Source organism: Panthera onca, chromosome A2, assembly GCF_046562875.1.
Source record: "Panthera onca isolate mPanOnc1 chromosome A2, mPanOnc1 haplotype 2, whole genome shotgun sequence".
In the NCBI taxonomy this organism is placed as follows: domain Eukaryota; kingdom Metazoa; phylum Chordata; class Mammalia; order Carnivora; family Felidae; genus Panthera; species Panthera onca.
Window position 1 is genome coordinate 167,746,998 of NC_138340.1, and position 23,885 is coordinate 167,770,882.

At 46.7% G+C, this 23,885-nt stretch overlaps 1 protein-coding gene across 2 annotated transcripts in view; it reads left to right on the plus strand.

The window, feature by feature from the left end:
* Window positions 1–23,188, plus strand: part of UBE3C (ubiquitin protein ligase E3C) — a 121,448-nt gene extending 98,260 nt beyond the window's left edge. For both annotated transcript variants that reach the window (XM_060633503.3, XM_060633504.3), the window contains 4 exons: window positions 4,055–4,243; window positions 4,341–4,407; window positions 11,686–11,816; window positions 21,580–23,188. In XM_060633503.3, the coding sequence (XP_060489486.1) occupies window positions 4,055–4,243; window positions 4,341–4,407; window positions 11,686–11,816; window positions 21,580–21,750 (558 nt within the window). In that variant the 3' untranslated portion in view covers window positions 21,751–23,188. The remainder of the gene's footprint in view (window positions 1–4,054; window positions 4,244–4,340; window positions 4,408–11,685; window positions 11,817–21,579) is intronic.
* Window positions 23,189–23,885: the final 697 nt, after the last annotated feature.

Below are 23,885 nucleotides of genomic sequence, written 5' to 3' on the forward strand. Positions count from 1 at the left end.
TGACAGGTTTGTGCCACCGAGTGCGACGTCCTCCAGGTTCGCCTGTGGTTTCTTCCTTCTTAAGGCTGATACTCCATCGTACATACGCGTCCCCTTTATCTGCTCATCCCTTGATGGACAGTAGAGTTGTGTCCGCCATCGTGAACAAGGATGCCGTGAACGTTGCTGTCAAAGTATCTGTTCAAGTCCCTGCGTCCCCTTCCCGTAGGTGCATACCTAGAGGTGGGATTGCTGGGTCCTGCGCAGGTTCTAATGGTGACTTTCCGAGGGCCTGCCGCACGTCCTCCACAGCGGGTACACCACGGTGCATTTCTCCCGGCTCTGCAGAGGTTCTGATCCCTCCACACACCTGCCAGCACTTGCTTTCTGCCTTCTTTTCTGTCTCTCTCTCGCTCTCTCTTTTAAAAAAAAATAGCAGCCGTCCTGCTGAGTGTGAAGGACTGTTTCATTGTGCTGTTGTGACGCACAGAGCTGTGTGAGTCCCTGACGGTTCTTTGAGAAAGTTACAAGGAGATTTAAGATCTTTATTGGCTTCCTCCCTGGGCTGCAGAACATTGCACGGTTCCGACGCCACAGAGGTGTCTTCAAAAACAAAGATTGAAAACACACACATGGATGAATACATCCTGCTGTTTAAATTCTGGGCATTTTTAAATGTTCATCGTCATGGTACTCGAATTTTAGTCTATTTCTTAGCCTTTAACAAGCTGCATATTGAAGAAATAGCTGTGGATTAAATCCTAAATGGAAACAAAGGTAACGATCCTGCCTGAGGCCTCCTGCTTCCCCCTCTTACTAGGTCATCTCCAGGCAGTTTTGAAACGTACTATCAGGGCACCCGGCTGGCTCAGTCGAAAGAGAGTGTGACTCTTGATCTCGGGGTTGTGGGTTTGAGCCCCGCTTTGGGTGTAGAGATTATTTAAAAATCAATCTTAGAAAAATGAAAAGTAATTCCAATACTGTGCGATAAAATAAGAATGAGGAATACAGAACCGTATTTCTTTTGGTTACATCTCACTTAGTTGCTTTGTTTCGATCTCTTCTTCCATTTTATTTTATTTTTTTATTTTATCTTTTTATTTTGTTTTAATGTTTATTTATTCCGAGAGAGTGAGTGAGCGAGCATGAGCGGGGGAGGAGTAGAGAGAGAGAGAGAGAGAGAGAGAGAATCCCAAGCAGACTCCGCACCGTCAGTGCAGAGCCCGGCACGGGGCTTGAGCTCACGAACTGTGAGATCATGACCTGAGCCACAGGGAAGAGTCAGACACTTAACTGAGCCACCCAGGTGCCCCTCTTCCGTTTTATAGACCTGAAGTTTCAACCTGCAGAATTCAGATTTTTTTTAAAGAGGGGTTTTTTTTTATCAGCATAAGGAAACCTCGGACATACAGATGTCAATGCTGCTGGCTACTCTTGTCTCCCTGCACCTGGTGGCATGATTTAAAAACGAAATAAAAGTGCTAGGGCAGTCAGTTTTATGATGACCTGTCCACGGCCTTTGCTAATGGGAGTATTTCCCATTTTTCCTTCTGAAATAGGTGGTAATAGTGAAATGTCGCATTTGTAAGAGTTCCATTAAAGCACCACTGATAATATTGGAATCTATTAAAAGCAAAAGTGTGAAGTTAAGATGTTCCAATTACTCATAGAAATTCCCACTGGATAAAGAGATTATAGATGACAGTGCATAAGAATAATTATACTAAAGAGTCAAATGAGAAAAATTTAGAAAGTCACTGGTAAAGCAGCTAATTTGGGGGTATCTTATGGATTCCCATGGAGATGGATATAAAAACATGGGCCTTCATACAGGTTTCCATTTATAAAATACTGCGAGTTAAAGATTTGTAATATGCAGCTACTTCATTACTTTGGCAGGTTATGTTAATTAATCTTCCCTTTTCAAATAATAGTGTTCCTCCCCAATTTGTTTCCTTTGGTATAATCAGTCCGGCTGTTTGTTAGCCCGCTGGAAAACGAACGTGAGACTTCAGCCTGCTAACCTGTACCCAGAGCTCTCCCGAGCGGGCACTCGGGGCTTAACGTGGACCCGGCATGGGCGTCTGTAACGTGGGAGAGTGTGAACTTGAGTCCCAGGACCCTGTTGAAGCCCTGGCTTTGCAGCTGTGCTGTGGCCTTGGCCAAGTCCTAGAGGCCCGTCCTCATTTTCAGAGGGTGCGTCCGCTGCGCTGAGGATAAAATGAGCTGTTCTGGTGAGTGAGTGAGTGAGTGAGTGAGTGAGTGAGTGAGGCCCCGTCCGCTCCGGTGAGGGAGGGAGGGAGGCGGGGGGCGGGGGGGGGAGCCCGTGCACGCAGCCACGCCGTGAATGCAGACATTCCGAAGCGGGGAGATAGCTCTGGCTGTAAGAGCTGCTCTGGTTCCAGATTGAAAGCTTTAAATATGCCCTCAGACCTGAGATCCTAGGGCAGCCGGACACGGTGTGGAACGTGGGAAGTTGTGTGGGTGTAGCCCAGAGAGTCACTGGAAAGGTCATGGCCGTCCCATCAGGCAGGGCTGCTGGGGCTTGGGAGTCCTTCAACTGACGGTTTCGTGGGTCCTTTGTCTTCGAGTCACTCAGTACACCCTCGCTTATTACCTGTTGGCAGTCCTCTTAAAGGAACGGGTGGGATTTTGAGATGAAAACAGAGCAGCGAGCTCCTGGGGCCCGGGTCACAGATGGCCTGCCAGCGGACGGCGAGCACGGGAGGCGTCGTGGCCTGTCCCCGGCTGGAGACGTGCGGGAGACGTGCGTGCGGAGCGCGGAGAACGGGAATCAGTGAGAAGGGGGGCGTCACCTAGAACGTGCCATCTGGGAAAAGCAAACCCAGTGAGGTGGTCGTGGGGCCGTCAGGCACGGGACGAGTTTATCATCTTCAGCAGATTTTTAAATGGCCTTTGTGCCAAGCGGTGAGACACCGGGGTGACGTGCCACCGTCCTCCATCCGCATGGAACGTGACGGGTCCCAGGAGAAGCGCAGGCGGTGGAGGAACGTGAGCAGGAGGTGCCGTGTCTGCCCCGGAGGGGGGCCGCCTCCGCGGTGGCTCTGGAATGTCTTCGTTCACTTACGGTGGATTCGCTGTCTCCCCGTCATCCGGATGCACCTGAGAGTGCGTTTCTCCCGTTTAAGTGCTAGGAAACGAGGAACTTAGAAGGCGCGTTCGGGCCTGCGCGTTCGTGATCGTCTGGTGTTCTGTCGTCCCCTCTGGTGTGTGAGACGCTATTGAAAATACCACCGCTGTGCCAACGGCGAGAGCGGTTCGGGGGCCCAGCGGACTCATGGGTGTCCGTTGCAGTGGGCGGGCGAGCCGGCGCCCGGCCTCTGCCCCCGCCTGGCGCGTCCGCGAGTGACCGTGTGCCGGACCTGCAGGTTTTGTGATGTGCTCGCGTGACGGTAACCACTCGTTCTTGGGAATTCAGTTCAGATACGCGGGAACGCGCTGGTCTGTTACCTCTGATGTTGCCACTGTCCTCTGAGTCACATTTAAAATACTTCAGGGGTGCCCGGCTGGCTCAGTCGGTGGAACGTGCGACGCTCGATCTTGGGGTTATAGGTTCGAGCCCCATGTTCGTGTAGAGATTATTTAAAAATAAAATCTTTTCTAAAAAAATAGGGTACTTCATAGTACCAACATGATGGAAATACAAAGAGAAGAACGTGCTGTTTGTACAAATATGAACAATTATTCTACCGCAACCTTCATTCCTTAAGCTGTATTTTCTCCAGATTGAATCGCTTTTGATTTAAGTTCATTTTTTGGTTCATACCTTTGCCCTTCGCGATTCCTAATTTTTGAGAACGAAGTTGCCACGATTACGTTGTCGCGTCATTCCTTAGTGCTTTGGAGAAGGCGTTGGTGGCTGCTGATCTGAAACGGTGAGATGCCGGGCTTCGGAGAGTCCCACGAGAGCGGCGTCTGCGCCGACGCAGCCTGGGGCGCCCCAGGCGCCCAGCTTTTATTCTCGCGACGCAGCAGCACCGGCAAGTGTCTTTGAAGAAATTGTTTCACTCTAGTCATACTTGGGATTTTCAGACCCCGATTTTAACGTTCACAGGTAGTTGAACTAAAATTTGGTGGAAAAGACATCCCTGTCACCAGCGCCAACAGGATCGCGTATATCCACCTCGTAGCGGACTACAGACTGAACCGCCAGATCCGCCAGCACTGCCTGGCTTTCCGGCAGGGCCTGGCCAACGTGCTGAACCTGGAGTGGCTGCGGATGTTTGACCAGCAGGAGATTCAGGTACTTCTGGAGCCGCACTTGTCTCGTGACGCGAGAAGGCGTTCTTGAAATCCGTCTCAAATTTTACAAATTGGCCTTTTTGCTTTTTCTTTGGCAGGTATTGATTTCTGGTGCACAAGTTCCCATAAGTCTTGAGGACCTAAAATCCTTTACAAACTATTCAGGTATGTTGTCAGTACTAGTTATTTGTTCCTGAAAATGTTCCAGATGATGTTTCTAAACTAATTTTTTTTTTTTAATATTTGTTTATTTTTGAGAGAGAGAGAGCATGAGCGGGGGAGAGAGAGAGACAGAGAATGAGCGGGGAGGGCAGAGAGAGAGAGGGAGACACGGTATCCGAAGCAGGCTCCGGGCCCTGAGCTATCAGCACAGAGCCCGATGTGGGGCTTGAACCCACAGACCACGAGATCATGACCAGAGCCAAAGTGGGACACTTAACCTGAGCCTCCCAGGTGCCCCTATTTACTTTTTTATTAAATTAAAAGTTTCTGCTCTTCAAGAAAATGAAAAACCGAAAGGAACATATACAGATGGCCAATGAGCACATAGAAAGATGCGCAGAAACATTAGTTGTCAGAGAAATAACAAAACCGTAATGAGATTGTTCAAAGATCGAATTGGTGTATCTTTTGGGTATTTGTAAGTTTTTTAAAATTAACCTCATGTGTATTTAAGAACAGTGAAGAGAAAAAAAGCATCCTTAAAACAATCATTGTTATTTTGGCGAGTTTTTCTTAATCGTAGCGTATAATTCTTGTTTATAGTGATACGTCATTTATAGTATACATTGTTTGTTTAGCACCAGAAATAAAAAAGATATTTCCAAGCTGTTATTCTTCTTGCAATTAATTTTCGATATTAGATACATATGTAGTGATTTATTTTTTATTTTTTTTCTTTTAATTTTTTTTTTTAATTTATATCCAAATTAGCATATAGTGCAACAATGCTTTCAGGACTAGATTCCTTAATGCCCCTTCCCCATTTAGCCCATCCCCCCTCCAGTAACCCTCTGTTTGTTCTCCATATTGAAGAATCTCTTATGTTTTGCCCCCTCCCTGTTTTTATATTATCTTTGTTTCCCTTCCCTTACGTTCATTAGAGTTCTCATATGAGTGAAGTCATATGATTTTTGTCTTTCTCTGACTAATTTCGCTCAGTATAATACCCTCCAGTTCCATCCACGTAGTTGCAAATGGCAAGATTTCATTCTTTTTGATTGTCAAGTAATACTCCATCGTATGTACATACCACATCTTCTTTATCCATTCATCCATCGGTGGACATTTGGGCTCTTTCCATCCTTTGGCTATTGTTGATAGTGCTGCTATAAACACGGGGGTGCATGTGTCCCTTCAAAACACCACACCTGTATCCGTGGATAAATGCCTGGGTCGTAGGGTAGTTCTCTTTTTAGTTTTTTGAGAAACCTCCACTGTTTTCCAGAGTGGCTGCACAAGCTTGCATTCCCACCAAAAATGCAAAAGAGATCCTCTTTCTCCGCATCCTCGTCAACATCTGTTGTTGCCTGAGTTGTTAATGTGAGCCATTCTGACAGGTGTGAGGTGATATCTCATTGTGGTTTTGATTTGTATTTCCTTGATGATGAGTGATGTTGAGCATTTTTTCATGTGTCGGCTATCTGGATGTCTTTGGGGAAGTGTCTGTTCATGTCTTCTGCCCATTTTTTCACTGGATTATTTGTTTTTTGGGTGTTGAGTTTGATAAGTTCTTTGTAGATTTGGGATACTAACCCTTTATCTGATATGTCATTTACAAATATCTTCTCCCATTCTGTCGGTTGCCTTTTAGTTTTGCTGATTGTTTCCTTCTCTGTGCAGAAGCTTTTATTTTGATGAGGTCCCAGTAGTTCATTTTTGGATATATGTGATTTATTTAACCTCCCACTGTAATAAACAACTTTGTGCATATTTCTGTGTTTTTAATGAGAGAAACCCAGAAGTTACATTGCTTATTGAAGGGTATGAAGATTTGGGGGGATGGAATTCGAACGCATAGGGTACACAGGGGAAATGTGACAAGTTAGGAAGTGGCACACATTTTTTAGTTTGGTTGAGGATAATTCTACCTTTCCAGTCTTTTTTCTCACCTATGGAAAACTCTCCAAATCTTAAATACATATTGTAAAAAACCTACAGTTGTGAGCCATTTATTCTTATCTTTATTACCTGAATGGAGTTTATTTTATTGATCTGTTTGTTGAGTTTTAAGTAGGCTTCACACCCAACGTGGGTGTAGAGATTACTTAATATGTATATAGAATATTAAAAAATATTTTATGTATCTTAGGAAATTTAAAACATAGCCTTAAATAAACCCGGTGATGAAACAGTGCACTCCATGTGACGTCACATCTTTAAAGATGAAATTGAGTAAGATGTAAGCAAAAACACGCAGTGGTTGTGAGATGATTAGTCATTTCTGCTTGTTTTAAAATTTTATTTCCCTTTCTTTATTATCTATTATGTCCTACATCATTTACTTTCTACAGCCAAGAAAACTTTAAAGTCATTTCAGTTTCGGGGTGCCTGGCCGGCTCAGTGAGTGGAGCTTGCCACTCCTGATTTCAAGGTCATGAGTTCAAGCCCCACGTTGGGCTTGGAGCTTATTTAACAAAATGAAAAATAAGCGGTGCCTGGGTGGCTCAGTCGGTTAAGTGGCCGACTTCGGCTCAGGTCATGATCTCACGGTCCGTGAGTTCGAGCCCCACGTCGGGCTCTCTGCTGACAGCTCAGAGCCTGGAGCCTGTTGTAGATTCTGTGTCTCCCTCTCTCTGTGCCCCTCCCCTGCTTGCACCTTGTCTCTCTCAAAAATAATAAATTAACATTAAAAAAATTTTTAATAAGAATAAATAAAGTCATTTCATTTTCACAAAATAACAGTCATTTACAATTAATGAAATTACAGGCAATTTTTTTCATTGTACTTCTCTTTTTTCTAAATATTACGAAATGAATATTTCAGAACAGTATTTAAGCCTTAAAAACATCCTGTACGTGAGTTCCAGCTACAGCTGAGTAAAGAGAGGCTTTCTCTCCTCAAAGATCAGTATTAGCGTGATGTCAAAAGCAAACAAAAATAACCCAAGGAAAGGAAATTATAGATTAATATCCCTCAGGGACATAGATGCAAAATCCTCCAAATATTAGCAAGCTGAGTCCGGCCGCTGAGTAGTTTCTATCCCATGAATGCGAGGTTAATTTAACATGTGACAGTATATTAATGGGACATGTGGTGTTGCTGGCACGGGAACAGAACCGGCCCAGCCGTGTCAGCAGGTGCAGAAGGAAGGAGAGAAAAGCAAGTTATTCTCTTCAGCATCTAAGCATCTCCTGCCCAATGAGGACTAAAAACTCGTAGGAAACTGGGAACAGGGGGGAGCTTTCCCAGCCCAATTCAGGACGCGCACAGCGTCCGCACACGGTGGCGAGGGTCTACATGCTTCCTGCCCGCGGCCGAGGCACATGACTGGGCTTCCTAGCTCGTGCAGTAAGGCGGAGGGAGGGAGGGAGGGAAGTTTCAGCTTGGAAAGGAGCAGTGAAAGAAGTAAGACTTTTTTCACAAATAGCATGACAAAAAAAACCCAACTAGAATTAAGAAACAGTTTCAGCAGGTGGCAGCACAGATCAGTACACACAAACCAATTTTGTGTTTATGTGCAGACCCAGAATGGAATTAAACAGTTCCATTCCTAGTAACATCACAAAGAATAAAATACAAAATTAGCAAAGCAAGTGTACGTGCAAGACTTGTATGCCGAAAACTGTAAAAACACTGCTGAGAGAAATTGAAGACCAAATTGGGGGGGGGGGGTGGGGGGGGGGGAGATGGTCCATTTTCATGGTCAGAGGACTCTGTATGTCAGGATGTAGTTCTCTTCAAATTAATCCACAAATTCAGCGCAACCCCTACCAAAATCCCAGCAGTCATTTTATAGAAATCGACGGGCTGATTTTAAATTCATTTGGAAATGTAAAGGTCCTAACATAGCCAAGATAATTTTGTACGAGAACAAAGTTATAGGACTTATACTCTGATTTAAAACTTACTCTAAAGCCACAGTAATCAAAGCATTGTAGTATTGGCACAAGGATAGGCTTGTTGATCAATGGAACATAATCAGGAGTTCAGAAACAATCCTCATATTTACGGTCAGTTGACAATTCACTTGATGATACAATAGCCCTGGGACAACATCCACGTGGGAAAAAATGAGCTTAGACCTTTACCTCACGCCACCGTATGCACAAATTAGCTCAACAGGATCAGAGGCCAATAGGTAAAAACCAAAACTATAAAACTTCAAAAAGAACATAAAGCAGAAAATCTGCATGACTTTTGGATTAGACACAGTTTTTGATTGTACACCAAGAGCATGATCCAGGAAAAAGAAATTGATAGAAAATTGGACTTCCTCAACATTAAAGCTTTTGTGCTTCAAAAATTACTATTAAGAAAATGAAAGATAAGCCACAGATGGGGAGAAAATATTTTCAAGTAATACATGTAACAGTGGACTCTGTCTACTGTAGATATATAAAGAACACTTACAGCTCAGTAAGACAAACAATCGAATTTAAAAACATGGCCAAAAAAACCCCCAGGTTTTGGGGTTTATATATATCTGAAGATACATATAAATGGCCCGTAAGCAAATAAGCGCATGAACAGATGTTTAACACTAGTAACCATTAGAGAAATAGAAATCAAATCCTTGAGACATTACTACACACCCACTGGAAAGACTATAATCAAGAAGAGACGGTACCAAGTGTTAGGGAGTACATGGAGAAATTGGAACCCTCTTCACGGAGAGAAATGGAAAATAGTGGAGCCTCTCTGAAAAAGTTTACAGGGATTTGAAAAGTTAAATGCAGAACACCTGGAATTTCACAAAACAATGAGGCCATACTCCTACCTCATACTGTACATAAAAACGAACCCAAAATGATCAACAACCTTGATGTGGGAGCTAAGACCATAAAAGTCCTAGGAGAACACCGGTAAGTCTTCATGACCTTAGATTTGGCATTGGATTCTTAGATATGATACCAAAAGCATGAGCAACAATTGGACTTTATCAAAATCACAAACTTTGTACATCAAAAGACATTATCAAGAAAATTAAAAGACCAGCCTTACAGAAGGAGAGAAAATATGCAGAAGAAATGTATATGTGTGTCCAGAATATATAAAGAACTCTTCTACTCAGCAACAAAAAGACAAAGCAATTCAAAAATGGGCAAAGGACTCGAATCGACATTTCTCCAAAGAAGATATGCAAACCACCGGTAATCTCAAAAAGGTGTTCAATATCACTAATCACTAGGGAAATGCAAATCGGAACAATATTGAAATACCCTTCACATCCATCAAGAGGACTATTATTAAGCACATACAAACACATGTGCACGCATACAGAAAACAAGTGCTGGCAAGGATATGGAGAAATTGGAACCCTTGTTCGTTGCTGGCGGGAATGTAAAAAAAGCCACTATGGAGAATGGTTTGGTGGCACCCCAGATAGCTAAACATAGAATTACCATATGACCCAGCAATTCTACTCTTAAGTACAGACGCAGAGGAACTGCAAGCAGGGACTGAAGCCTGTTTGCACATGCATGTTCATACAGCATTATTCACGGTAGCCAAAAGGCGAAACAACCAAATGCCCATCTACAGATGAATCGGTAAACACATCCATACAGTGGGGTATTAGGAAGTCTTAAAAAGGAACGAAGTTTGAAAAGTTATAATAGGGATGAATCTTGAAAACACGATGCTAAGTGAAATAAGCCAGACACAAAAGGGGCATCTGTTGTATGATTCAGCTTCAATGAAATACCTAGAATAGGCAAATTCCTGGACTCTGAAAGTAGGTTAGAGGTCACTGGGGCTGGGGGAGGGGAATGGGGACTTGCTGCCCAGTAGAGTTTCTGTTTGGGGTGATGACATTTTGGTTGGACTTAGGTGCTTGCACAACACTATGTATGTAATTGATGTCACTGAGTTGTACACTTAAAAAATGTTTGCTTAAATGGTGAAATTTATGTCAGGTATTTTACCACAGTCTACCCAGACCTCTCTGTCCTCCAAGTGCCATTTCCTAAGCTTTCCTCCGAGGTAGCTCTGACGGGGTAATGGAAACGGAGCATGGTTGGTGCTCCCGTGTAGATGAGCCATCGCTAAGAGCACACCTACAGAGACAGGGCGGACTGGTGGCTGTCTGTAGTGGGGCATGGGATTCCTTTGAGGAAATGGGAATGTTCCAGAAGTAGATTGTGGACATGGTTGTAAAACTAAATTTGTGGACACGTTTACATAGATGAATATGTATATATCGATGTAAATATGTTCATGTTCATATGTATATAAATATGTGGATGTATCTCTTTACAATTAATTTCTGTTGCTGGAAATTTGAACTCTAATGTTTATGTAAAGGCACATAATACCTAAGGTCACTTTGTCCACACTATCAAGTCATAAGTTTAAAAAAATGAAATCAATGCAACCTCTTCTTTGCCAAGAAATTGTCTTGGGTTGTTTTGCATTACCCTGTCTGCACTGGAAGCTTGTACCTTTAATGATCTTAGCTATTCCAGTAAATAGGTTTTAAAATATTATCATATTCATTTTGGTGCCAATTAATGCACTTAAGATATTTTATCGATGTTATTTCTGTAGTATATTAACAATGAGGGAACAATATATAGCAATTATTTCAGTTTTAGGAAGCACTTAGCTAGATTAAAAGCTGTAAGTAGCAGATAGTACACTTAAGAATAGTGGTCTAATCGTGGGCTGGGGTGGGTTGGTAGCCATGGTCTGTGCCTTCTTGTCACAAGGGCGGGTGATAAAATGAATTTAGACCCTAAGATCATGTCGGCCAAGTAACTATCTCTATTAGAAATAAAAACCCCAGAGTGTGCTGTTTTCAGGTCTGTGACTCTTGTGTAAATCCTTTGTTAGTTAGGGTCTGCTGCTCAGGGGAGGTGGGTTTTCAACCCGCAGAGGAGTCAGAACCCAGGCCTTTGCAGCCAGGGCCCATCTCAGGGGGGTGGGGTGTTTCCCATTCTGGCCTTTAGTATTTGGGCCTTCCGGAGGTTTCTGTCCCCTCATGTACTCGTCCATCATCTCCCAGGAGCAGAATGAACGGGGTCTCCAGGGGCTCCTGCTCCTGGCTGGCTCAGGCTTGAGTCAGGGTTGTGAGTTCAAGCCCCATGTCAGGCATGGAACATACGTGGAAGAAAAGAAGGGCGTCTCTAGAGCTGGCTTCCAGCCACAAGCCAGCGCCCATCACTGTAGCGGGCGGACGAAGGTGGATCACTCTTAGCAGTCTGTTGCTCTGCTGTTTCTGGGAGAATCCTCCTTTTGCAATTACCTTGTTTTTAGTAAAACATTTATTCCCGTTGTCCTAGGAGGCTATTCTGCTGACCATCCTGTGATCAAAGTCTTTTGGAGAGTTGTGGAAGGATTCACGGATGAAGAGAAGCGCAAACTGCTCAAGTTTGTAACCAGCTGCTCCCGACCCCCTCTCTTGGGGTTTAAGGTAAGGGCTTCTGTGCCATGTGCTTTGAGCTCCAACTTGTAACCAACGAGGACGGCCAGCAGGCCCCATCTGTCCTTTGTTTTCCGGGCAGCGTAGTGCTTTTATAACCCCAGATTCCGGGGTGTTGTTACGTTAGTAGGTGTTTCAGCCAGATCAACTAAGGATTGGCCGTTACTGTATATGAAGGTGCTGGGCCCAGGGTTGACCTGTTGATGTGGTGGGCGTGATCATGATGGCCCGTGGACAGGCCCTGCAGGCTGGTGGGCTCACTGGAATATGAATGACCAGTGTCCTACATCTGTGATGCATCGTAAGCTCGTTTTCCTACTGAAGGAAACACGAGCTAAAAATGTTGATGTAGTGTATTTGGGAAGAATAAGGTATGAGTAAAAGTGCACTTGACCTTTGAATAACACGGGGTTGGGGGGCACTGACGCCCCCCATGCAATAGAAAACCCACGGATAATTTCTGACTCTTCAAAAACTTAACTACTAAATAGGCTGCTGTTGACGAGAAGCCTTACCAATAACAAATGGCCAATTAACACGTGTCTCATATATATTATACATCGTACACTTACTATATAGTACACCAGAGAAAAGAAAATTTAAAATCGTAAGAAAAGATAAGATACCTTTGTGGTACTGATCTGTATTTATTGAAAACAATCTGCATAGAAGTGGATTCATGCAGTTCAGACCAGTATCGTTCATGGGTCAGTGGTATATTTCTCCCTGGTTATTCACTGTTACTTATCATTTCTGACCATTAATGATTGCTTCATATAATTCACCTTAATATTAGTGATTAAAATTGGTTAAGGGACAGTTAGTATGTTTCCCTTATTCATTGTAAGTTAAAGCAGCATCAGTGGTCTAAGACACACAATGGTGTGTGTGTGTGTGTGTGTGTGCGCGCGCGCATGTGTGTGTGTGCAGTACAGAAGGGTATCAGTCAGATGAGCTCGTGCTGTGAGACATCGGGCAGGCTTGCACCTTCCAATAACCTATGTTATTCTTTTCTTTAAATGTCTACTTTGAAATTATTTCAAAAGTGTAGAAAAGTGAGAACTTCTGGTATGTAAATTGCACTTCAATCAAGCTGTTTTTAAAAAATCAACGTCATTAGGGGCGCCTGGCTGGCTCAGTCTAGAGCATGCGACTCTTGATCTCAGGGTTGTGAGTTCAAGCCCCATGTTGGGTATAGAGCTGACTTAAAAATAAAAAAATCTTTGGGGCTTCTGGATGGCTCAGTCAGTTAAGCGTCCAGCTCTTGATCGTGGCTCAGGTCGTGATCTCATGGTTTGTGAGTTCGGGCCCCACATTGGGCTCTGCACTGACAGTGCAGACCCTGCTTGGGATTCTCTCTCTCTCCCTCTGTCTCTGCCCCTCCCCTGCTCATGTGCTGTCTCTCTCAAATGAACTTTTTTTTTTAACTTAAAAATAAAAAATCTTTAAGAACACTTGACATCAGTAGCTTCATACAGCATCTCCATCATGCGGTCAGAGCTGGAGCCAGCAAGTGGAGAAATGGGAGAGGGGCGGGCATGAGCACAGTGGTCTTACTGTCCACAGGACCTGAGTCGTTGACACTTCACAGTTTGGAAGCGGTGATGAGTTAGGATATGAAGATAAACCTGTTCGTGAGTAATAGTGACATCAGAACTAAAATCACTTTTCTGTCTTCCACATTATCAGAGAGGGAGAAAGCAAGCATCCAAAACAAGACAAACGGTACCAGCCACATGTAGAAAACAGATGTAGCCAGATGTAGAAAACAGCACTCAGAATCATAAAATAGACACTTAACATTAATGAGAGAAGGCTGACCCCTTCCAACAATGAATATACATAGAATAACGCCATGTGTTAAAGGGTTTAAAAACTCTGCTGTGCACAAGCGACACACCGAAACAGTGATTCACGAAGACTGAGTGATGCTTCTGACTCGGCGTGTAAGCCCTGCCCCCAAAACAACTGTGTGAACCTGCCCTGTGGCCTTATGTGCCAGCACCGACCAGGTACCAAATCAGGCAGACAGCCTGAAGGAAACGTGTCTTTGCTTCTTGGTTCCTCCTGGGCGTGTCGTGGAGTGTGGGGCTGTTGCGTGTGGGGGCCCACAGAGCAGGAAGAATGCAGGGGCCGGTGCACAAGTGCATGGACCCCTCGGACCCCGGAGAGGGTGTTCACTGGACCAAGTTTTATCATCATCTGGTGATGGAAACAGTTCTATAAACAAAATTCTCCATATGAAGATCGTAATACCGTTACGTAGTTTTATCGGTAACATTCATTATGAGAAACCAGGCTTCTAGTATCTTCCAGTTTCTAAATGACCCCCACACCTAGAGGTAAAAAAAAATTAAGCACCTACTTTCGTGAAGGGAAGTTTGGAGGACCTGCTCCCATCAAAACTGAGTGGAGGACCCAGAGATTTCTGCCAGCGCCTGGTTAATTAGTCCCAGGCCAGTAAAAATTAGGGGTCTTGCTGGAAGAGGAAGGTTCGGAAGGTTCCAGCCATTTTAGCAGCCAGTGCGGGAGTCTGTGTGAAAGGCCTGTGGGAGCGCTGCAGGCTGGAGGGAGGAGTGTGGGCTTTATGTTGGCTTTTGAATCCCAAATAGTGAAAACCCTCTTGTCCCCTGTTGGGGACCCCACACAGTCACAACTGAGTTGTCACTGTCACATGAGTGTTACTTGTGGAAGTTATGAGACAGTCTTCCTATCTTGGATTTTTTTCAATGATCTAAAGCCTATTAAATGTAGAATTTAATGTAGAGTTTTCAAACATCTTTGCAGCCGTCATAAGTTAGACTCCGCAGCTGGAAGAAGTCACCTTGCTGTGTGTGCTCTCCAGTTGGGCCGCGTGCCCGGAGAGGCTGGCGGGACTCAGGTGGGGGAGGAGGGCGGCCCGCGGGTGGAGGACCGCGAGGCGGAGGCGGACGTGCGTGATTTACAGGTCACGAGACTCCTTAGCGCCGGCTTAGCAGCGGAGAACAGCGCTTGCTAAAGCTAATTAAAGTTTAATATGTTCAATGAGTGCGATGGCTACAGACAAAAAGGTCATTACGGCGCTGTAGAAAATTGTTAAGTTGCCATCAGGCCACATAACAAATTGATGGTTTTTCTTACTCTGAATTAATGCAAATTCCCGTTGTGCTCTATTTAATAATGCACGAAATAGTGCCCTTGACTCAGATTGCAGTGAAGAACTTCTTTTTTTTTTTTTTTTTTTTTACTTTTAAGACTCCAAGTGGGAAATTCAATTAGCATTCTGAACAGAAAGCCAAACCGGGACACTTTACTCCAAATGCCCTTGAGCTCTTCCCGCCCAGGCCGTTGCTTGCCCTCCTTCCCCGCGCCTGCCCTGGTATCTCACCGTGTGATGCTTTCATCGCAGTTTATTCAAGCATTGCAGAAAATTATTGTCCTCAATGCACTCAAAAGGCTAAATAATAAATGTAATATCTTTTCTGTTTCTCTTTTGGATCCTGTTTTGACACTTTTATGAGACACTTGAAATAGCATATGAACTGTAACTGTTTTATTATTTTTTTGAACTGTAATTGTTTTATTATTTTTTTTGAACTGTAATTGTTTTAAAAGACAGTGGTTTTTAGCACATACCGTATGCCACGTATACTGTTTAAATAAGCCTTTTTTTTTTTTAACATTTATTTATTTTTGAGAGACAGAGTGCAAGTGGGGGAGGGCAGAGAGAGAGGGAAACACAGAATCCGAAGCAGGCTCCGGGCTCCGAGCTGTCAGCACAGAGCCTGATGTGAGGCCTGAACTCACAAACCGTGAGATTATGACCTGAGCTGAGATCAATCGGACACTTAAAGACTGAGCCACCCGGGCACCTCTTAAATTTTTTTTAATGTTTATTCATTTTTGAGAGAGAGAGAGAGACAGGGGAGGGGCAGGGGAGGGGCAGAGAGAGAGGGAGACACAATCCGAAGCAGGCTCCAGGCGCCAAGCTGTCAGCACAGGGCCCGACGCGAGGCTCAGTCTCACGGACCGTGACGTCATGACCTGAGCTGAAGTCGGATGCTCAACCGACTGAGCCCCCCAGGCTCCCTAAACGAAGTTCTTCATTGAACAGTGGAGAGATGTCCAGGGGCTGATTGGTAAGAACCGTGTAAGTCTCCATTCGGTGTTCTCTGGGCTGTTCTCTTAAGTCGGTTTTGCCCACGTCGTAAAATACACACTAAATTCAACATATAAACGAAATGAAACCGGCTGGAATGCAATTTGGGCCAGTTGGGTGCCTGTCGTGCTGGGTGACATGGTCTCCTGGAGTCCCCGTCAGAGGAGGGACACGGTTCCAATTTTGCTCGCTCGTTTCCACTACAGTGGTTGGTAGGTAATTATTTTTTATACTGTTTGACCATAATTCTTAAATATTTTAAGCTGATTGTGTACTCAGTCATGTAGGCCTTTTTTTCACTCAGCGTTACATCAGGGTCATTTTTCCTCGTATTAAGTCATCTTTGAAATATTTTTAATAAACGTCCTAATGTCCAATCATGTGAATTTGCCACAGTTTACTTCCTGTTCCATCAGTTGTTTACAAGCCTTCCTTCCTACTGGTGTGGGGACCATCCTCATGCATAAACCTCCGTCCAGGTCTGCGACTGCTGGTGCACAATACAGTCCTGGGGGTGGAGGTCACGGGGTGTGGGTGTGTAGGCGCCAGACTGGCCTTCACGGACAGTTACGCGGGTCATGGCCTGGAGAGGAGGGTTCAGAGAAGGTGCCAGTGGGTGTGCGCGTGAGCAGGGGCCGGGTCGTACGTCTGCCTGGGCGCTGGCGTCGGAAGCACGGGCTCTCTTGTCCCAGCTCTGGGGAGGAAGGGCACTGACCCGGAGCTGAAACCACCCTGGTTCTGGATAACCCCGCCCCCTTTCCCGGCACCCGTGTGGGTAGGCCGCCGTTTTGTTTTCTGGGCCCCGTGTTCTGCACCGGGACAGAGGGGGTGCGGCACACTGGGTGTCTGGAATCCTGTAGTCATGGAGCGCGAAAGCCACGCGTGCCCGAGAGTTAGCAGATTCAGGCTTTTGGGATGAAGACCGTCTGCACATCTTTGCGTCCGCGCTGGAAGAGAACACGGAAGGCCCGGCCTATGTGTAATGAATGTCTGTGTATAAGAGAAGGATGGAGCCCCCGGTCATTTGTAGCCAGCGAAGGACTGGCATTTCCAGAGGTCTCACGCTCAGCCTGCCTGATCAGTTTAGCCTGCAGATACGCCTGCACAGGTGTGAAATAACTGAAGCACGTGCTTATTCACAGCATCAGTATTTGTAAAAATAAGGAAATAAGTAATGCCCATCAACAAACTGCTGCACACATCTAGTGCAAGACTGTGCAGCCTCAGAAGCAGGAAGCTGGATCGATAGAGAAAGATCGTAAAGACACATTATCAAGGGAAGACTTACACACAACACTGTACGTACGCATTGTGTTAACGTTTCATATTTTTTATGTACCTACTTAATTTTTTTGACGTTTATTTATTGAGAGACAGAGAGACATAGAGCATGCGCAGGGGAGGGGCAGAGAGAGGGGGAGACACACAATCCGACGCAGGCTCCAGGCTCCGAGCTGTCAGCACGAGCCCGATGTGGGGCTCAAACCCACAAACCGGGAGATCATGACCCGAGCCAAAGTCGGACGCTCAACCGACTGAGCCACCCAGGCGCCCAACATTTCATAGTTTTTAAATGGGGAGGGAGAAAATAATTTTTTAAGTAGGCTCCACACCCAGCATGAAGCCTAATAACATGGGGCTTGAACTCACGACCCCAAGATCAAGATCTGAGCTGAGATCAAGAGTCAGATGCTTAACCAACTGACCACCCAGGCACCCTGAAAAATTTTTTTTCTATTTTTTCTTTTTCAAATTTTTATGTATTTATTCTTATTTTTTTAACGTTTATTTATTTTTTGAGAGACAGAGAGAGAGACAGAGCATGAGCAGGGGAGGGGCAGAGAGAGAGAGGGAGTCACAGAATCAGAAGCAGGCTTCAGGCTCTCAGCTGTCAGCACAGAGCCCGACATGGGGCTTGAACTCCTGGACTGTGAGGTCATGACCTGAGCTGAAGTCGGCCGCTTAACCGACTGAGCCACCCAGGCGCCCCTTCAAATTTTTATTTAGATTCTAGTCAGTTAACCTACCGTGCAATATTGGTTTCAAACGTAGAATTCAGTGATTCCTCACTTACATACCACACCCAGTGCTCAGCACAAGTGCCCTCCTTATACCCATCCCCCATCCAGCCCATCCCCCACCCATCAGTTTGTTCTCTACTGTGGAGGGCCTCTTATGGTTTGTGTCCCTTTCTCTTTTGTTTTCCTTTCTTTCCCCCTCCCATATGTTCATCTGTTGTGTTTCTTAAATTCCACACAGGAGTGAAGTCATATGGCCTCTTTCTCTGACTGACTTATTTTTCTTAGCATGAAACACTAGCTCCAGCCACATGGTTGCAAATGGCAAGATTTCGTTTTTTATGGCTGAGTAGTAGTCCAGTGTGTGTGTGTGTGTGTGTGACACACACACGCACACACACACACACACACACACCACGTTTTCTTTATCCATTCATCAGTGGGTGAGCGTTTGGGTTGCTTCCATAGTTTGGCTGTTGGGGTGCATGTACCCCTTTCGAATCTGTATTTTTGTATCCTTTGGATAAATACCTATTAGTGCAATTGCCGGGTCGCAGGGTAGTTCTGTTTTTAACTTTTTGAGGACCCTCCACACTGTTTTCCAGAGTGGCTGCACCAATCTGCATTGCCACCAACAGTGTAACGTCGTTCCCGTTTCTCCACATCCTCACCAACACCTGTTGTTTCTTGTGTTTTCGTGTTTCTTTGATTTTAGCCATTCTGACAGGTGTGAGGGGGTATCTCATTGTGGGTTTGATGGGTATTTCCCTGATGATGAGTGATGTTGAACATCTTTTTATGTCTGTTGGCCATCTGGATGTCTTCTTTGGAAAAGTGTTCATGTCTTCTGCCCGTTTCTTCACTGGATTATTTGGTTTTGGGGGGTATTAAGTTTGAAAAGTTCTTTATAGATTTTGGAGAAAATATTTTCTTGTATATGCACTAATTTCTGTGAGATAATGCTTAAGACTCCCAAATATTACTGCTCAGGGGACGGGGGCTGGGCAGCTGGGACAGCAGGATGAGAATGTTTACACCGTGCCTTAAAAAATAACCAGAGTGACATCATCAGGTCTAAAAAATAATCACCTTAATCCCCTGGTACCGTCAGTGCTCCCGGTACAAACAAGCCCCGGGCCGTCTGCCGTGCTTGCTTGGTGCCTGGCTTTGCTCTTTTCTCTTTCTGGTCTGTGCCGTCCGCCTCCCTCTCGTCTGGTACTTTGCGGTCTGATTACTGGAGGAGCTGGGTCGTTCCTCCTGCATCTCGTTAGGGATCGTGAGAGGTCTCATCAGCTTCCAGATCTGAGTTGTCCTCTTTTGGCGGGAACGTTGCATAGATGACGTCCACTCTACATTTTCCGACTTGAGCACCACGGATCCGGTGCCGGGGAGTCAGCGGTGCGCGGTGCTGAGACCGGCGTGCGCGCCTGGGGTTGCTGGTTTGGCCGTCTGTCACAGAGGCCACTTGTGGACACTCCCTACATCCATTCCTGGCTTTTTTTTCTTTTTTAGTGTGTCTTTATTAGAGAGAGAAAGAGAGAAGAGCACGCACACACACACATGCAAGCAGGGAAGGGGCAGAGGGAGCATCCCAGCAGACTCCACGCTGTGCTGTCGGCCCAGAGCCTGACGCAGGGCTCGTTCGAACTCACCAACCGCGAGATCACGACCTGAGCTGAAGTCGAGTCAGACACCCATCCAGCCGAGCCATCCGGGTGCCCCTGAATCCACTCTGTAACGTAGGGGTGCGGCCGAGCCGCCCGGGCGCCCCGGAATCTACTCTGTAACCAGGGGTGAGACAGCTGCATCAGCTGTGTTCCTGCTGCCTCATCTGTTCACTTATTAGCTGGAATTTTCTATAAAGAAAAACTTTGGGGCGCCTGGGTGGCGCAGTCGGTTAAGCGTCCGACTTCAGCCAGGTCGCGATCTCGCGGTCCGTGAGTTCGAGCCCCGCGTCAGGCTCTGGGCTGATGGCTCGGAGCCTGGAGCCTGTTTCCGATTCTGTGTCTCCCTCTCTCTCTGCCCCTCCCCCGTTCATGCTCTGTCTCTCTCTGTCCCAAAAATAAATAAAAAACGTTGAAAAAAAAAAATTAAAAAAAAAAAAAAAAAGAAAAACTTTATTTTTTCTCTTCAACTGTTTGGTTCCCCTGTGAACAAGTCACGATCACCCTTCAGCTTCCAGTGTTCGGAATATCGAGTGGGTGAGCCCACATCTCCTACAGGCAGGCGTACCTCTGGTTCCCTAACTACCACGGTGAACGCTCGGGCCTTAACGTGTTCTGCGTTTCAGGCCGTTGCTGTCATTCTTTTTGATATTCAGAGTGCCCTCCTGTGGGCGGGGGTGCCTTCAGGTGGGCCCTTTAACCCTCGGAGTTCGGGGAGGCTTTCTTGCTTTCTGGTGTGACAGATGGTGACACGTGTCGTGTGCGCTTCTGGGCTCCACGCGGAATCCAGATTTCCCCCAGGAGGCCTGGCTCCTACAGACCAAACCTGTGTGCTTAGTCTGTTCCTTGTCACACGTGGGGGTTGTTTGCGGCCTTTGCAGGGGACAGTTAGGAAATGGTGTTTTCTCCCCTGAAGAGAAACATATATCCCAAGTTCAAACTGAGACTTCCAGTTCAAATATCGGCTTATATTTGATTCTATATTTACATCTTGTTTTGCCACTGATAGTCTCGGTTTCAGTTCTCTCCTTGGCTTCATCTCCTGCTGAGTCCCAGGACCGCACAGTTACAGTCCCTTGTGCATGTGCACTACTTACGTGTAACACGACCGCGGCTTTGGAACCACACTCGGGATGATGCCTCCCTGCGTGACAAAGCCGTCAGTGCACAGGCTCATTGTTTCATTTTGCGTTTGGTATTTAGACGTTGTCCCCCCCCCCCCCCCTTTTTTAAATGTGTATTTATTTTGAGAGAAAGAGTGGGGGGTGGGCAGGGGAAGAATCCCAAGCAGGCTCCATGCTCATCGAAGACCTGACACAGGACTTGACCCCACGACCCTGAGATCATGGCCTGAGCGGAAATCAAGAGTCAGACGCTCAACCGACTGAGCCACCCTAACCCTTTCTCTCCCCTCTTGAGTGAATTTGTTTCTTGGGGGTTTGTTTTGTTTTGTTTTGTTTTGTTTTGTTTTGTTTTTGAGTGAATTTGGTCCTTGTTTTCTGTTACCCCATCCACATGGCCGTCCCGCCTGCCTGCAGAGCGTGCTGGTCTGGAGAAGACCGCCCCCCCACCACCCCCTCCCTGCCCCGGGTGCCTTCTTTCCCACATTTCCACAGAAACAAACAGGCCTCTGTATTCAAGTCTTCACCCTCTTAGCTTCTTGAATTTTAAACAGATTTTCAAAAGACTGAAACACAATGCCTTAGAGGCCCTATTTACCGAGCAGGTTATTTTTCCCATGAATGAGCGCTGTTCTCGTCCTGTTCCCTGCATGGAGTGTAGTCTGGGGTGCGGCGGAACACCGGAAGTCTTTTGGGGAAATGTGACCACAGCAACTTTTTACTGTTTGAAGCAGGTGAGTTTTGTGTGCTTGTTAAGACGTTCATTCAACAGCCTGCCTGTGAAAGCCGCCTCGTGCACCCCTGTCTTTTCAGGAGCTGTACCCCGCGTTCTGCATTCACAACGGAGGCTCCGACCTCGAGCGGCTCCCCACGGCCAGCACCTGCATGAACCTGCTGAAGCTGCCCGAGTTCTACGACGAGACGCTTCTGCGCAGTAAGCTTCTCTACGCTATCGAATGTGCTGCTGGCTTCGAGCTGAGCTGAGCGGAGGCCGGAACTGACCCTCTGCAGAGAACCGACCGGTGCCCGCAGCACAGGCAGCACCCCCCGGCCGCCGAGGGCGCTGGGGCCGGGCTCCCGCAGCTCTCCGCGTACCCCCATCCCTCATTCCACCCCCTCCATTGTCTAGATGGTCCAGTAAGTCACGGTCACTTACTTAGACGGACACTGCTTTTCAGATAACTTAGAATAACAAGGGTTACGTGCCATGCGGCTACGTTAGTAATTTGCCAACAAGAGCACAGTTTTAAGACTAGTGGCGACTCAGTGAAATTAACCAAAGATGAAGCTTTGGCTTTGCTGGTGGACTCGAGCCTCCCTCCGCCGGCGGGGCTCCTGGCGGGGCTCCTGGAGGGCGGCGCGTGCTCCGTCCGCAGAGACGTGGGGTCTGAGACGTGGAGACATCACTCTCAGGGCCCGCTGCTTCTCGTGTGGCTGAATTGTTTACAATCCTAATTGTTAAAACGAAAGGCATTTTCTCTCCTGCTGCCTTTTCCCAAAGTGGTTAGGTCTGGAAAATACACAACGTGATAATATTTTATTTGTGCTGTTTAAGCCATTCCCCTGCACGGGACTAGCATGCTTGTTTCGGGGTACCGAGGACCACACCGTGGTGGCTTGGGTACTCCCGTGTGTGGGTGTGTGCGAGGGGACGTTCATCCCTCTTCCCTTCCTGGCTGCACGCTGTGGCGGGAGAGCTCCCGGGAGAGGGGAGGGTCTCGTCCAGGCCCCACGGCACGCGTGGCCTCTGAGAAGTGGCGACGTGGGGAGAACAGACACTGGCATCGGAGTCACTTGAACCAAAGGGGCGGCTGCGGCTTTGCACTCCGTGTGGCCCGCTGTGGACGGGCCATCCGCGGCCCACCGCCCTCCTACCCCGGGGCACGCGGCCCCCCCCCACCCCCCGATGCGTGGGGTAATGCGCCGCCTGCGCCCTCCCCTGCGCCCTCCGCTTCTCGAAGGTGCTGCTTCTGGAGGAAGACCGGCCGGTCCCACGCGGGCCCGGGGGAGGGGCGTCGGTAACTCTCTCTTAAAAAGGCACTTTATCGGGACCTTCCTTGTTGCTGGGTGATTCCGGTCTCTGAAAACGGAGTGCGGAGTGCGTCAGAGCGGCCCTCCCTCCCGACCAGGGCAGCAGGGGAGCGGTGGGGGCGTGGAGGGGAGTGTGGAGGGGGGCGTGGAGGGCCCAGCAGCTACTCCCCCCCCCCCCCCCCAGCATTTCCTGTCACCGGGGCTGGGGGCTGTGCTGTGGAAGTGACCAGAATTAGCAATATGCTTTTAAATGCGGGGAAACTGAATGACACTTTTAAGACAATGACCATATCAAAACAAAATGTATAATTTCGTAATTTGAATAATAAATTAAGTGTTTAAATGCTATTTGTAGTCTTGATATACAGAAATAAAATAATTAGGGTTTGTCCTTGGTTTTATTTTTATTTCAGGTTGGTTTATGGTGAATGTTCTGTATCTTCTTTACGTATTATTTTGTATATTTTATTATCCGTATTTTGAAAATGGATTATCTGGGACTGAGGGGGGATGGGCAGTTCTACTTCCTTCGGTTTTTTTTCTCAGCTGCTCTGAGCTTACTTATTTATTTGTATGTTCCAGTGGTTACATATTTGCATTAAATGTTTTTCCCCAACATTGTGTTGGAGTCCACCGAAGTCATTGTGATACTTGTGGTCTGCCCTGCTGAAACGACCAAGATCCTCAGTATGCGCTGGTTTTGTCACGGACGTTCGAATGGCGCCAGGTGACCCGTGTGACAGCAGCCTGTGATCGTTCCCGCGAACCCGGTAGAGTCCGCAGGAGCGCCTGCCGTCGGAACGCACAGAGAGGCTCTGGCAGACGGACCTGTGACGGCCCTTCCCGCGGCCTCCGGCGACCTGACTGCACAGCCCCCTGCCTGGGAGTGACCGCCACCTTCCCAGCCTCTTGGTGGGCCGAAGAGGACGTTGTTGAGAAAAATCGTACCTGAGGCAACGCTCTCCTTGCTCTGCCGTACTTCGTGCGCACTGCTGGTAGCTCCGTGCTCGAACCTGAACGTCGAGTCCCGGGGGGTTAGGCCAGGCACTTCTCACAAGCTGTCCCTGCAAGTGGATTTCAGCCGGTAA